Here is a 16149-nt window from a genome sequence, read left to right on the forward strand (position 1 = left end):
GAATTTCTGAGTTGGCACATACAGGCTGCCCTTTCAGACCAGGCTCTCCACATGGTCCTTGATCACCTTGTGCTCCTCGGTGACCTCTTTTACCTTGAATGCCAGGTTGACCAGGTAGTCCTTGTTCACCCTATGGACAAAAAAAAAAAAAAAAAGAAAGAAAGAAAGAAAGAAAGGTGATCTTGACTTTAGAATCTACAAACATATTGGCTTTTAAATGAAACCCAAATACAGGTCCATCCTTAGGCATAAGTACAAGGCACTGGGGAAATCAAATTCTGCATGGTCATTCTCCCTGCCAATATTTTCACACAGTAATATTTGATTATAATAAGCAATAAGTGTAACAGTGGAGAAAGAATTCCAGGGATTGTGGTCCTAAGTGTGGAAAGAAGAGGGAAGGGGGAACCTAAAAACTATGAGGAGGATAGTGGGGCTAAAGAGAGAATGGTGAGAGGTGGTATGTGTGAGGGGGTGTTTATATATAATGGAATTTGTATTTTATTTGAATTGATATTATTTTGCTGTGTTTTCCTCACCATACAGAGATGATTCAGCTGATATCAGAAACAGAGCAGGGTATCCTGAAGTGTAAACCCTGGTTTTTGCCATGGTTATCTTTTCAATCCTATCATTAAGAAATTTCCATTACTTGTTTCCCAAGGTTCCCTTTCACATATATTTCCTTCATCTCCTAAAATTCCACTTTAAAGATATACTTAAGCACCACTGTTCTATTTGTAAAAGTTAAGTCTTTTCTAAATTTATTTCATTTTTGAAATGAAAGTTGCAGTATCTTTCACACCACCTCTAAAAATAAGAATCAGGAGTTTAGAGATAGGTTAATGAAAAATGATGCTTGGTAGATTTTGATCAAAGATTCTTTAAGATTAGCAAATTATCCTTCACTGTCTGGAAACAAAGATACAGCTTTGGGATGTGACAAATATAGATCCTTTTTATTGCCAACTCGTACTTGAGAGATAGGAATTTTATTTCACTTCCTAGTTTTAGCATTGGCTCAGCTACATTGAATTTTAGTGGAAAGGGATGAGTCATTTCCAGTTTACCCATATGGGTCAGAATACCTGAGCATTCTTTAGAAGTGGAACTATGAAAATCAAATTAAGAGGTGATAATGATGAGGGTGCCAACATCTTAATCCTTGTCTTTTATGAAATTGCTTTAGATACTGAACTAAAGTTGTGTGGGTTGTATGGGTCAATTCTGCATTGAGATAATTCTAAAACAGGTTTTGTTTAGAAAGCCTTATTGAATATACACTACTCCATACAATGAATGTTAATCCAAGATTTAATTATGATCACTTTGACTCTAAGAAATAAGCTCTACTCTTATCAGATTTATTAATTGGTTGGTTAGATTCAGATTCAGAGGAATAGGAAGTGTTTCTAAGAAAGTATGTATCTGGAAGTAAATAAGATTTCTCTTTTTAGGAGAAGGTGGATGACAGGGAAGAAGAAACAGAACGAGTCAAAGAGCATTTTTTAAAGCATTGCCAATACTGAGTTAATGAGTTGTTCTGGCAAATTACATGCACTGTGTCTATCACAGGAGATGAGTATGTCCAGGCCACACACTTTCCTTTTCCTCCTAATGTGTATTTATTTTTGGTCAAATTTACTAAAAGCTATTAATCTTACCATCCTGTGATCTAGCCAATGAACTCAGGGACAATATGTTTGTCAATAGTGCTGTTCATCTATCAGAAAAAAATGTTAAAGTACCTTTGGGCCTGGAACCCCTGGGCTTCCTGGAAGGCCTGATGAGCCCTTGGCTCCTCGAGGACCTGGAGACCCCGCCAGTCCCGTTCTTCCTGGGCTGCCTCTGGTGCCCTAAGAAATAAGATATAAAAATTGGGGCATTTCCTAAAAATCCATCCAGAGGCTCAGTATATGTAGGAGGGGTTGGTCTTCTGAAAGGCTGCTGTTGACACATGGCCCAGGTTTGAGAGTTATCCTGGGCTTCTTTCCCAAATAAGTGAAATATTCAAGTAATGTTTTGACTCACCTAAAGTCTCTAATTATAGTTAATGTAATGGTCTGAGGTATGTAAAATGAAAATACTGAGGCAGTATAGTCTGTCAGTACCTTCTGACTTAAACAGCCTCGGTGTAAAGTATGTGTGTTGTATTTTAACATTCTGTATTGTATTCTGAGTATGCATGACAACTCTTATAACTGATTAATATTTCCTTAAGAAAAATATTCTATGGATATTAACTAGACCTATTGTGGTGATCATTTCTCAATATACACATACATCGAATCATTATGCTGTATATCTGAAACTAATATAATATTTTATGTCCCTTATATAGATTTCAATTTAAAAAAAGACTAAGAAATTTTTTAAAAAGTTTGAGTGGTTCATTTGTTAGCTCAGCATGGAAAATCACTTATTGATATGACTTAAATCATGTCCTCAAAGTAAACTTGCTTGAGATTATTAGCCTTGCGGCAAGAACAATGGCCTGGAATGTTAAAGACAGTGAAGCAGCATCAGTAGCCAATTAAAAAACAAGGCAAATGTTTTTGAGTGGTTTTCCTTGCCTCTTGATGAAGAATAGATGCTACCAATACTACTCAGTTGTTTCTTTGGGGAGTCAATGCTGTCCTGAAGTGACTGAAGAACTAACTTATGTGAATAGTTTGTAGACTGACCATAGGTGAGAATATTTTCAAAGAATTTAAAACACTAAATCAGTACAACCTCAAGTGGAATCTGCTCAAATGTGATAAAACTGATAGCAATGCAAAGGGAGAAGATTTATTGAACAAATTTACAAAACTTGTGAAAATGTAAGGTATTTAAAGCTATGGATATTCATTGTATTATTCACCACCAGGTACACTGAGGAAAACACTCAGATCTAGCATGTGTTTTTGAACCAGTAGCGTCAACAGTGAATTCCATTGACTCTTGCAACCTTCATCTATTCTGTGATATTTTTTTGTGAAAATAGAAACTGAATATCCTCATTTCCTCTATCACACAGCAATCTGATGGCTTAGCAGGGATAAAGTTTTATTGATATATTTTGAGAATGAGATTGAAATGTTTTTGAACGGGAAGAACCACCCTCAACCTCTATTATTTAATAATGAATGGCTTTAGAAACTAGATTTTGCTGCAGACTCTATAATGTTTATCAATGAATTTAACTTAAAATTACAAGGCAAAACAATATCTACATGTGAAACATATACTTTGGTAGTCATTTCTTTTTCTTTTCTTTTTTTTTTTTAAGGGTGAGGGCAGGGGCAGAGGCAGAGGGAGAGCGAAAATCTTAAGCAGGCTCCATGTCCAGCACAGAGCCCAATACAGAGCTTGATCTCACAACCCTGAGATCATGGCCTAAGCCAAATTCAAGAGTTGAACGCTTAACTGACTGAGTCACCTGGGTGCCCCAAGTAATTTCTTTTTTTTTTTTTAAGTCATTTTTTTTTTAAAGTAATCTCTATACCCAACATGGAGCTTGAACTCACAACATCAAAATCAAGAGTCACATGCTCTACTGACTGAGCCAGCCAGGTACACCATGGTAAAGTCATTTTGATGACAATTAATGTTTGAATCACAAGTAACGTCAAGCAACTTTATACATTTCCTGTGGTGTCAAAAATTAAAATGGTAAGTGAGATCTTCATTTCCCACACAAATTTGCAGTGGGTAGATTTTCTGAGCTCAACTTCTTTCAGTAGCATTTTTTAGCACTAGAGGGAAGAAATCTCTATACCTCAAAATCCATTCAACTGTGCAGCTGAGGAGTTCCCACCTAACAGTTCAACTAGAAATGCTAATATACAATGTAACGACATGCTAGAAGGCAAATAATCAAGAGAAGAATCAAACAGCATTTTATAAATTCCTTCCAAGTAATTAATATGCACAATTAAAATCATATGTTCATGAATTTGGCAGTACCTATCGGTGTGAAAAGAATTTTCAAAGATAAAATATGGAAAACATGGAAAATTTCATTATAGGTCAGCATTAACAAATAAAAAGAAAATTTTGATAATAGGAAACTGTAATAAGCTAAATATTACCTCTCCTCCCACAAATCATTCTATTTTTTCTCATTAGTAGACTTGTATTACAAAAAAATTATACTATATTATTGTATTTTAAATTTCATAAAGAAAAATTTTGTGAAAAATATTTTCTCTCGTTACATAAGTTCTTAAATAATACCCTTAATTTTGCCTCTTGCTCTGCAAAGCCTAAAATAGTTACTAATATTTACAGAAAACATTTGCCAACCCCTATTTTAGAAGATGACTGCTACTTTCTGAGTTGATTCCTGGGATACTAAACTGGGGTGTGTAATCATTCTTCTAGGCATTCAGCAAATATTTGATTATGATATAGAATATCATTTATGTGAAAGGAAGGTACCATGGGAAGCCCTATGAGGAATACAAATATAAATAAAATATGGTTTTTGTTTTCAGGAAGCTTAAAATTAAGTAAAAAAGATAAAATGTAATATATAAATAAGTTATAATAAAGACAAATATTTTTAAAATTGCCAGATGAGAAGAGAGATACAAAGCAAATACTAGAAGGGTCCCCTTGGTGCTAATCAAAAAAGGAATTACTGAGAAAGTAGAGTAGAACAAGATCATAAGATAAAGATACTGCTGGGGCCCCTGGGGGGCTCAGTCAGTTAAGAGTCCGACTCTTGATTTTGGCTCAGGTCATGATCTCAGGGTTGTGAGATCGAGCCCTGCATTAGAGCTCCAGCTCTGCACTGAGCATGGAGCCTGCTTGGGATTCTCTTTCCCTCTCCCCTTACCACCCCCCCCCCCCCCCCCCCCCCCCCCCCCATATGCTTTCTCTCTCTCTCTCAAAAAAAAAAAAAAAGATAAAGATATTGCCCTTAAAGTTACAAATGTGATAGGAGAGGTGATTTTATCTCTTACTATTTCTCTGTATTAGTGGCTCTCAATATACATAAGGAACAATTATGAGGACAAAATCCTCATTGGGGGAAGGTAAAAGGGAGGGGAAAAAGAGACAGAAGGACAGTAGGGGAGAGAGTGAGAAGAGGGAGGGAAAGAGAGAGACAGAAAAAGAGGGAGGAAACAGGGCAGGGTACAGAGAAAAGAGAGTGAGAGAGAGAGAGAGGGAGATCGATCCACATTGTGGATTTAAGATTCAGGTGGTATGGTTCTCCCCATGTTGCTTGCATCATTAACATAAGTGCACTAATCTCTATTTCCTTCCCCTTGCGACATGAACTTGAGAACCCTGGATTCATGTAATCTATCCTATTTCTTTCCCCTTGCCACACAAACCCTGGATTCATGACATGGTGTCATTTTAGAAATCATCAATGCAAATGAGAGCAAATCCAGTCATAGTCATCTGAGACTTTAGGATATACAATTTCAAAAATGTTCAATGAAGACATAGCTGTTATACCAATGACCAGGTCTCTAATAGGAATATGACTTTACAGAAAAGGCAAGTCTCAAAAACAAAATTCTGATAAACAGTGTCCTCCCCACTAAAAACAAAAACAGGCAAGAAACCTAAAGAAACCAACAGCTTGCAGAGAAGGAAGGGTATGTAAGCAAGGGAAAAAACAAAACAAAACAAAACGAAACATAGAGACCTAGGTCAATATATAGATTAGTTCCAGAGTTAAACTAGGTGGAAAGTAGATCAGTGTAAGGATTTTTTTTTAATTTTTTTAATTTTCAATTTTAAAATTTTTTTTTAAATTTTATTTTTATTATGTTATGATAGTCACCATATGGTACACATCATTAATTTTTGATGTAGTGTTCCATGATTCATTGTTTTTGTATAACACCCAGTGCTCCATGCAATACATGCCCTCCTTAATACCCATCACCGGGCTAACCCATCCCGCCACCCTCAGTGTAAGGATTAAAAAAAAAAAGGTGGATTGTCTTGCAAGGCTGTGAACATCCTCTCCTTGAATGTATTACAGAGGTAACAGATGCCATAGGAGAGGATACCACAGGACAGATTACCCTAGACAGTTTTAGTATACCTCAACATTCTGGAATTCTAATGTAGTAGCACTTCACTTGTAATTTTAGGCAATTTTTTAAGACCTTTATTCACCAACAGGAAAAAAAATGTATCTTTTGGGTGATTCATGGACAATAGACATTCAGATACGGCTGAACACTCCTGAAGTCAATAGGTATTTTTAGCTGAGAATAAAAGGACCCTAAGACTAGTCCTTAGGGTTAACTAAAAACTAGAAACTTTACTTGCAGTGCTATCACACATTTAACAGAGCACAATGAATATGTTCCAAGTCATTTACTGTTCATGTTGGTTTCTTAGAGAGAAATTTGAGGATAGTAGCAGAGTGTTCTGGACAAAGTTCCAAACAATGTTTCATACAAGTAGAGAACAAATATTTCTTATTATGAACACAAAGATGGGTGAGTAATTTTGCTTTCAAGAGAAACAGATGCTAATGCCTAGGCATTCTTTCCCGTGTCTTCTAAATGATTTGTTTAAAACCCATCAGCAAAGAGTAAGTCATTCTGAGCAAATTTTTAAAAGTAAATAAAATCATATTTAATTTATTCATAAATGCTGAAACCAATAAATAGTTTACCTGAGTCTTTTGTTTTTAAAGATTTTATTTATTTATTTGACAGAGAGAGACACAGCGAGAGAGGGAACACAAGCAGGGGGAGTGGGAGAGGGAGAAGCAGGCTTCCCGCAGAGCAGGGAGCCCGATGCGGGACTCGATCCCAGGACCCTGGGATCATGACCTGAGCTGAAGGCAGTCGCTTAACCAACTGAGCCACCCAGGCGCCCCAGTTTACCTGAGTCTTAAAAAAAGTTAATAGTATGATAATAATACATGATGTCTCATGGCTAGAGACTGCTATTATCTTCAGATAGGAGTCAGATTCCCTGTTGAGTAAGTTTTTTTTTAATTAACATATAATTGACATAAAATATTATGTAAGTTTAAAGCCTACATATTGTTGTTTTGGTACTTTATGTTTATGTATTACAATGTAATTATTACAGTAGTGTTAACTAATACCTTTATTATATCACATGTTTATAATTTCTTTTTTGTGCTGAGAACAGTTAAGATTTAGTCTGCTAGCAACTTTGAAATTTACAATATGGTATTGTTGACTATAATCACTATGTTGTGCATTAGATCTCCAGAACTTATTTATTTACTAGTTGTAAGTCTGTACCCTTAAGCTGGTTTTCAACTCTGCAGGAAGTGTCAGTTTTGACTGGACTGAAACTGGTGACTGCTTGGGTCAGGCAGTAATCAACAATATTAGCCACAACAAGAGTTACTTTTTATTGTCTTCTGTGTATCAGAAACCATAATGGTAAAGAGAGAGAGAGAAGGAGAGAAAGAGAGAAAGAGAGAAAGAAAGAAATGGAAAGAAAGAAAGAAAGAAAAAGAAAGACAAGAAAGACAAGAAAGAAAGAAAGAAAGGAAGGAAGGAAGAGAGGGAGGGAGGGAGGAAGGATAAAGAAAGAAACTACAGTGGTAATATGGTTGTATTATTTTATTTAATCTGTCAGTGAAGGAAAGAAGAGGGACCTCCTTATCTTTCACTTTGACTTCCCTGTGGGGAAAGGAAAGAAGGGTATGTAAGCATATACATGTTTATGTATAAAACTGCCTTTTTTCTGGAACTGAATGGAAAGATCTGGGGTGGAAAATGGAGTTATCTGCATACATTTAGAGGACAGAAAGAGAAAGATTTTGGAACAATGATGACTAGTTTGTATATGATAGTGGAACATAACAAAGTGAATGTCACTCTGTTACTTCCTAGGCCCCTTAATTTAGTTATCTTAATTTCATTAGAATTGAAACAAATACAATAAGGAATAAGTAACAAAGAAATAAAATTTGTTAAATACAGGCAACAGTAGAAATCCACATTTTAAAGTAGATTAACAAAGGAAAACCATCTTTAAAACTATGTTGAATGAAAAGAAAAATATTTTTGATGTTAATTTTGATTTCTCAACAGCAGAATGATAAATTTAAAATGACACTAAACTTCAAATTAGTTGTTTTTCTTTAAAGTAGCACCTTGAAAATTACTAGAAAGTTTTTTCCTTTCCCTATTTCCAAGCATCCTCTGTGCTCATAGCATTATGTTTATATAGTTATTTACTGTGTGAGAAAATAGCAATTAAAATTAATTTACTTTCTATAGTACAAAAAATATGTATGATGCCCTGAATTTTTTTTGCATTATTAGGCAATGTAAGTACTGCATTTTTTGTTAAGCCAGCAAACCAATGAGTTATAAAAGTAATGCTTTGCTTCCTTTATTCCAAGCAACTAAAAACACTTCTGTTTAAAGAAGGATTTCTCATTTTATTTGGTTTACTAAATATATCCCCCCTAGGAAAGAATTGGCTGTTTAAAAAATGTGGGATAGTAATTATTAGGTGATTATATGCAAGGCTATATTATATAAAAATAATGTAGCATTCATAACATTTTCCTTCAGTGCCAGTCATAAGTAATGTGGCCAAATGCTGGAAATAAGATTTATGAATGAGCTGTGCACTCAAGTCAGGAGGTAACTTTAGTTTTGAATCTCTAAACATATTAAAGCTTATGGAACTTGGAGCAGGGTTGAGACAAATCATAGAGTAGTGGAGACAAGTCAGGTCTGCTTGACTTAGGTCTATTCTCAAGAGTATACAAAACTAACTCTTGTTCAGCCTTAATGAATACAGGCATTTCAACATTGTATTACCTCACCGAAATTATTTCTACATTTCCATTAGAACTACTGATGGTTTACCAGTCTTGCAAAATGGACAGTGCAAATGTCACTCTAATATCAGGCAAAATTAATGTATCTTATAAAATCTCCTTTACTCAGGTCTTAATCTATAATCCAGGACTAACAGGGACTGGAAGAGGGTATTTCATTTATACTTTGGCTCTTAGACATGTCTAGGCTCACACTACTATGAAGAAATAAACGTCCATCTTTTATTTCAAAAATAACAAATCTATATCCATACTCTTATTTGATCCTCTGATAATCCTGTGAACATGCCAATTCTTTCCTAACTGCAGGTTTTCCCATTTTGGTTCCTTTACATAGTATGTTTTGTTCCTCATTCTTTATATGCCTAGCTCAGTCTTACCTTCTCAAGGGAGATATAGATAACTATACCCAAGTATGACCTCCTCCATGAGGCCTCCACTGTCTACTCCATCTATAATCTATCTCCCACATGCTCTATCTCAAAACACTATTTATTTCTTTCATAGCACTTAGCACAATTTGGAATTAACTGATTTCTTTATATATGGACTACTAACCAATTACTGGGCTGATTCATATTATATAATGAATTCTTTTTCTTTTTTTTAGGTCAAAAATGGTCAAATGTCAGTATGCCTGGGTGGCTCAGTTGGTTAGGTGTCTGCCTTCAGCTCAGGTCATGATCCCAGGGTCCTGGGATCGAGTTCCGCATCAGGCTCCTTGCTCAGTGGGGAGCCTGCTTCTCCCTCTGCCTGCCGCTCTCCCTGCTTGTGCTCTGTCTCTCTCTCTCCGACAAATATATAAACAAAATATTTTTTAAAAATGGTCAAATGTCAGACATTTCTTGCTGTTCCATGTATGTTTCATGGAGGCAGTTCTTTGTCTATCTTGCTCAGTGCTATATTCTCTAACTCCTGGCTCATATTAAGCACTGAACAAATATGTTGAATGAATGAATGTTAGCTTAACCATGGATATCTATTATTACGGGAAGATGATAATAGCAATAAGGGCATGTAGTCTGCTAAACACTTCACATACAAACCATATGAAGTAGGTATTATTACATTCCTGTTATAGATGATGCTTAAGATGTTAAGTAGCTGACACATCTTAATTTTATTCAGGACTCCAAAGTCACAGTTATTATGCAAAGACCATTCATTCTTCAAATGTTTTTTGAGTTTCTTCTTCTTTTTTAAAGATTTTATTTATTTATTTATTTGAGAGAGAGAACGAGAGAGTGAGCATGAGTGGGGCGGGAGGGAGAGGGACAAGCAGACTCCCCACCGAGCAGGGAGCCCGATGCGGGACTCGATCCTGGGACTCCAGGATCATGACCTGAGCCGAAGGCAGACGCTTAACCGACTGAGCCACCCAGGCGCCTGTACTGAGCTTCTCCCATGGACCTGAGGCTGCTGAGTGTTAGGGCTGCAAAGATGAATACAACACAATCCCAATTCTACATGCGTTTGCCATCTTTTATTGCAGAAAGACATGAAGATATGTAACCAACAACCATATGATCTGTGCTCTGATGGAAGCAGTGTATACAAGTTCAGAGCAGGGATGCTTAACTCTGCCTGGAGAGTCCAAGGAAGAGTGTCTGAAGGAGGTAACAGTTCAGTTAAGTCCTGAAAGAGCAAGAAATTGTTCAGCCTAAAGTTAGAGAGAAAGATGGAAGAGCTTTCCAAGCAGAGGGCATAAATGACATGTACAAAGGCATGAAAGTAAGGAAAATATACAGAATTTGGGGGGAATACCTAATTAAGCATAGCTGAGTAGGTATAGCATAGTGGTTAAGAACACAGGCTCTGAATCTAGATTGCCTGATTTTGAATTCTGGCTCTATTATTTGTTGTCTATGTGGCCTCAGGCAGGTTACTTAGTCTCTCTGAGTCTCACCTTCCTTTTCTGTAACCTAGAGATAATAACGATACCTACTTCATGGGGGGTTTTGTGAGGATTAAATAACTTCATACATATTCAGCACTTTGAATAGTGCCTGGCACATAGTAAGCTTTTAATAATTGTTAGCTGTCATTATGACTGAAATGCACAGCAAATGTGAGGTGAAAGGTAGAATATAAGACTGGAAATGTAAACAGAGACCAGATAATGAAGATCAACATTCCACAAAGAGTATGAACTTTATTGGACTGGGAGTCACTGAAGATTCAACTAGGAAAGTTACATCCTTTAGCAAATCTTTCATTTTGTTGCTAATAAGCAGCCAAACAGACTGTGTTTTGTCTGTTCTGGAAGCGTTCCTAATGAGCAGTAAATGGGCCAAAACAAGCAGCAGGGGGAAGAGGGAGAAAGTAGCAATCAGGATAAGCCATAACTGGAAATCACCCTCTTAATAATCAAGAGTTGACAGGATCTGCTCAACGTAGATCTGGCAAATGCAAGTATGTTTCTTTCTCCAAAATACTGTGAAGAAAGAAATGAATCTTCTCAGAAACAGAAGTTTCTTTAGTATGATTAGCTCACAGGCTAGAGAGCACAACAGATGGGTGGCAGGGCTGCTGGTGTTCCTAACAGAGGCTTCCATGGTGGTCCTGCTACTCTGTGCTTGGACTATGAGTGGGCTGATGAAGTGTGTTTTCCCTTCTTATACTGGACACAATCCACAGTGGAAAACTCAAGACTTTCGATGTTCTTTTAGGACAAGCATCTCATTTTCTACAACACTTAAGCCTGTGTTCACCTGACAAAGTGCAAAGTCAAGATTGAAAGGCCTTCATTTGTCTTAAGTCAGGATGTTAGGTTTGTTTCTTTCCCTCTTTTCCAATAACCAATTTTATTAGTTGCAGCAATAAAAAATAAAAAGACTGGTAAGCCTTCATTTTGATGACAAATAGATTTACGATCTTTGCAGAGAAAAGTTGTTTTCCTTTTTCATAAATGATTGAGGCACTACAGAAGTCCAACTCGATGAAAACAGCATGGTAGACTCATTTACTACAGATGTGCTAAGTTGACTAGTCTCAAAACACTCATTTATACAGAAGGAAATTCACACAGGCAACTGTGAGCCTCCCCAATACTGTCCTTCAGTTATAGTGACATGACTTTGAAAAAACACTGAAACTGTGGAGTGAATATGCCAAGAATTCTTTAACTCCTTGGCCACATCAAAAAAAGAAAGAACATTGTTTAGGAAAATCAGGCAGTTGCATAATGCTAGAAATCCCAGAATAAATATTTTTCTCAGTGGAAAAATCCAGCAGTCTTTAAAGGTAAGCCAAGAAACACCACGGTGCCATGATTTAAAAAAAAAAAAAAAGACCAACGGAAAGATGTCCTTATCCGTTGTTGAAAATATTCCAGGGAATATGCTAGTATTTAGAGACTGTGTTACTTTCTCTTAATTAGTTTTTCTATTGCCATAGTAAGTTTCAGAAATAAATAGAAATCATTTTACCTAGTGACCAGTTTAGCCATTGTTATCTAATGTCACTGACCAGACTAGTTCCTTATAAAGTGTCACCATTCTAATTTCATATCATATATTCTACAGGAAACAGAAACATTTGTAGAAAGTATTTCCGTATTCATAAATACTAATAGCATGTGTAAACTTTGGGGTTCAAAAGGGGATTCCTCAAGGGAAAGTTATTTTTTTTTATTTTGATGGATACAAAACACTTCAATATTTATGACATCCTGATATTCAAAGTATGCATGTGAAATTTTTCTAACTTATTCTTTGAAAATGCTAAAAGTAGGAGATGAATTATGATCTGATACCTAATTTCTTACTAATGGCAATAGCAGATACCATTCAACTTCATGACCCTAGGCGATATACTGCAGCAATATTCAACATTATTGTAATTCACATCAATTTCTTTCATCACAAAATTCCATGAGATTTTTATACTAGCCCTATATAAAGGGACACGTAGCTCAGAATCTGTTTTTTAAAAATGACTGCCCAGTTAGAAGTAGAATAGTTTCAGAAGTGGAACTAGAATGTGCATGTTTTATGGTCTAATTTATACTCAGATTCTCCTTTCTCTTGATTATGTCTTCAGACTCTCATCTCTACTAGGTCCATCTAGCATTTAAATGTGCTCAAGGTTCTCTCACTTCAAAATAACTTCTACTTTAATTTCAGTTTCCTCTCTAGTTATTGCCCTACTTTCTCTTTGAGAGTCGAATTTCTCCATTGAATTGTCTGAATATCTGATTTCCTCACTGTCCACTTTCCTCAAGCTCTGCAATCCTATTTCTGCCTCCACTAATCAGATCAAATGGCTATTTGCTGAAGTTACCGATGACCTCCATATTCTAAAATATAATGGTTATAATTTTATCTTTTTTAGATTTTGGTACCAGTCAGGGTCCTTATTTGCAAACATCAGAAACCAATTCTGGATAATTTAAACAGAAAATTTACTGAAAAGTCATTGAATAGCTTATAAGATCACAGGTAAATCCAGAAAGCCAGGTTTTGAAAATGCACAGAATTGAAGGAAGCTTAGGCAGCCAGAGTTTGGACACTGCAGTGTGCATCACTGTGGCTGCTGGACATGGACTCCGGTCACCCCTGGAAACTGAGTACTACTGATGTTACTGCCACTGCCACTAGAAGAGAATCTCTATTATCCCTGCTTCTGCATATCACAAACTCCCCAGCCAAAGGTCTTGGTGGACACAACTGATTGGTTCGGCCTAAGTCATGGGCCTATATCCCTGTTTCAAGGAGGAACTGGAAGGTGAGAGTCTAGAATTTGACTTCTGTAGAAAGTGGCCTCTCACTGGGGCGCCTGGGTGGCTCAGTGGGTTAAGCATCTGACTTGATTTTGGCTCCGGTCACGATCTTAGTGTTGTGAGATCAAGCCCCGCATCGGGCTCCATGCTCAGCAGGGAGCCTGCTTGAAGATTCTCTCTCTCTCTTCCTCTGCCCCTCCCCCCACTTGCAGTCCCTCTCACTAAAATAAATCTTTAAAAAGAAAAAGGAAAAAAAGTGGCCTCCCCAACCAAGATCAAACAGAGAGTAAACACAAACATTTATAAACATAAAAATGAGGCTAAGATGCTGAGTAGCCAAAAAAACAGAAGCAAAATTAAAGAATACATGTCCAACACAATCTCTCAGGATTATTAAATATAGTTGATAACTTCCTCTTTGAAATATTTTTTGCTAAGTTTCCATGACATTATATTCTTTTTCTCCTATCTATTATGATCACTCCCTGTCAGTCTCCTTTGTAGTCTCCTCATTCCGCCTTTACCCGACTTCTTTTTTTTTAAATATTTTATTTATTTATTTGACAGAGAGAGAGACAGCGAGAGAGGGAACACAAGCAGGGGGAGTGGGAGAGGGGGAAGCAGGCTTCCTGCCAAGCAGAGAGCTCGATGTGGGGCTTGATCCCAGGACCCTGGGATCATGACCTGAGCCGAAGGCAGATGCTGAACAACTGAGCCACCCAGGCGTCCCCTTTACCTGACTTCTAAGTGATGGCATTCCTCACAGCTTGATACTGGACTTTCTTTCCATTGTTTACTTAATATTGGTGTTTTTCTTCATTTGTTCCCCAAATCTATTCACTGCTTCTTCTCTATCTTGCTATTTGTCCTGGGAATTTGACCTTCATGGACCGCATCACCTGGGTTCCCTTGTCCTCTGTTGACTTTCAGTTGAGGTTGGCCAATGGGCTACATATCACTAGGATATTAGAGGAGGGAGGGGTACTACATTTATTTCTCCCATTTCCTCCTGGCTTTGACATTCTGTCAGTGGCTGGGTTACTTTCAACTATAGCTCCTGTGAGGTGCTCCTTTTCCGACAGCTCCAGCTCTCAACTGGAGTCTCAACTTGACATTATTTCTTTCCTTTAACCTTTCAGCTCTAAGGGCAGTAACCACTTTCTACTGTTGATAGTCTCTGGATTTCCCCAACATCCCTCTTGACTGTCTTAACCCTGTCAACATTTCTGTAAATATCCTCTTCAATATTCAAAAGTAGGGTATTTCATCTACTTTCTAACATGACCGATTAAGTACATTTTTGTACACTAATGACTCTCACATTTATATCTGACCTCCTCTCTGAGCTCTAGGCTAGAATATTTAATTGCCTACTTAACATCTCCATCTGGATCTTATAACCTTGCCCATAAAATCTGGGTCTCCTTCAGTGTTTGCTTTTTTTTTTAGTGATGGGCACTATGATGCACTGAGTTAGAAATTCATACAAGTTAGAAATTTGGAAGTTATCCCTGACATCCATCTCTTTTCCTTACCTCCCATAATCAAATATCAAGTCTTATAAAAGCTACCTCCTAAATACTACTAAATCCACCCACTTCTTTCCATTTCCACTTCACTAGTCTAGTCCAAACCATGGACATACGTAGTCTGGAATACTGCATTACATAGTCTTCTTATTAGTCTCCTGCATCTACTCTTGCTCCTTTCAATCCATTTTCCATAATGAAGCCAGAGGGAGTCCTTTAAAAATGTAAAATTGGACAATGTCTCTCAATAGGGTCCTACTGTCTTCAGATAATGCTCAACATCCTTAATATGTCCTTCAACATGCACCATGATGTGGTTCCTGTATACCTTAATGGATTAGGTAATCTACATCTTGCTACATCTTGCTCATTAAACTTTAGTCACAATTGCTCTTGTTCTGGTACTTCAAACATACTAGGTTCTTCCTAGATTTTTCTATGCTGTTGTCTCTGCATAGAATGTTTCTTTCTGGCTTTCCTCACCCACAATAATCATTCCTAATTTACTAACTACTTATTATTCAGTGTCATCTCTCTCTCCCTACCCCCTCATTTCAAGCTACTTTACTGAGGTATAAATGACATAAAGTAAATTACAAAGTATATAATTTGATAAGTTAGCATAAAGGATTTCACACATCTGTGAAAACATCATCATAATCAAGATGACAGATCCGCCCTCTCCTCCAAAAGTCTTACCCTGTCCCTTTGTAAGCCCTCCTTCTCACACCTCCCTATATACACTCCATCTATAGGATACCCCTGATTTGCCTTCTGTCACTACAGATTAGTTTATAATTTCTTGAATTTTACATAAGTAGAATCATATAGTATGTGCCTTTTATGGGTCTGTGGTTTTTTTTTCAAGTAGGCTCCGCACCCAGCATGGAGCCCAATGTGGGGCTTGAACTCATGACCCTGAGACCTCAAGACCTGAGGGGCTTGACTCAAGACCTGAGCTGAGACCAAGTCGGATGCTCAACCTACTGAGCCACCCAGGCACCCCTGTCTGCTTTTTTTTTCACTCAGCATATTTGAGATTCATTCATGTTGTAGCATGTATCAGTAGCTCATTCTTTTTATTGCAAACTAATATTTCATTG

General features: G+C 37.0%; 1 protein-coding gene across 1 annotated transcript in view; it reads right to left on the bottom strand.

Moving 5' to 3' along the window:
- The window catches only part of COL24A1 (collagen type XXIV alpha 1 chain), a 355028-nt gene that overhangs the window by 44438 nt on the left and 294441 nt on the right, over positions 1–16149 (bottom strand). The window contains 2 exon segments of the mRNA XM_044914336.1: positions 23–130; positions 1749–1856. Coding sequence (XP_044770271.1) covers positions 23–130; positions 1749–1856 — 216 coding nt within the window.

Source organism: Neomonachus schauinslandi, chromosome 4 (genome assembly GCF_002201575.2).
Source record: "Neomonachus schauinslandi chromosome 4, ASM220157v2, whole genome shotgun sequence".
NCBI lineage: Eukaryota > Metazoa > Chordata > Mammalia > Carnivora > Phocidae > Neomonachus > Neomonachus schauinslandi.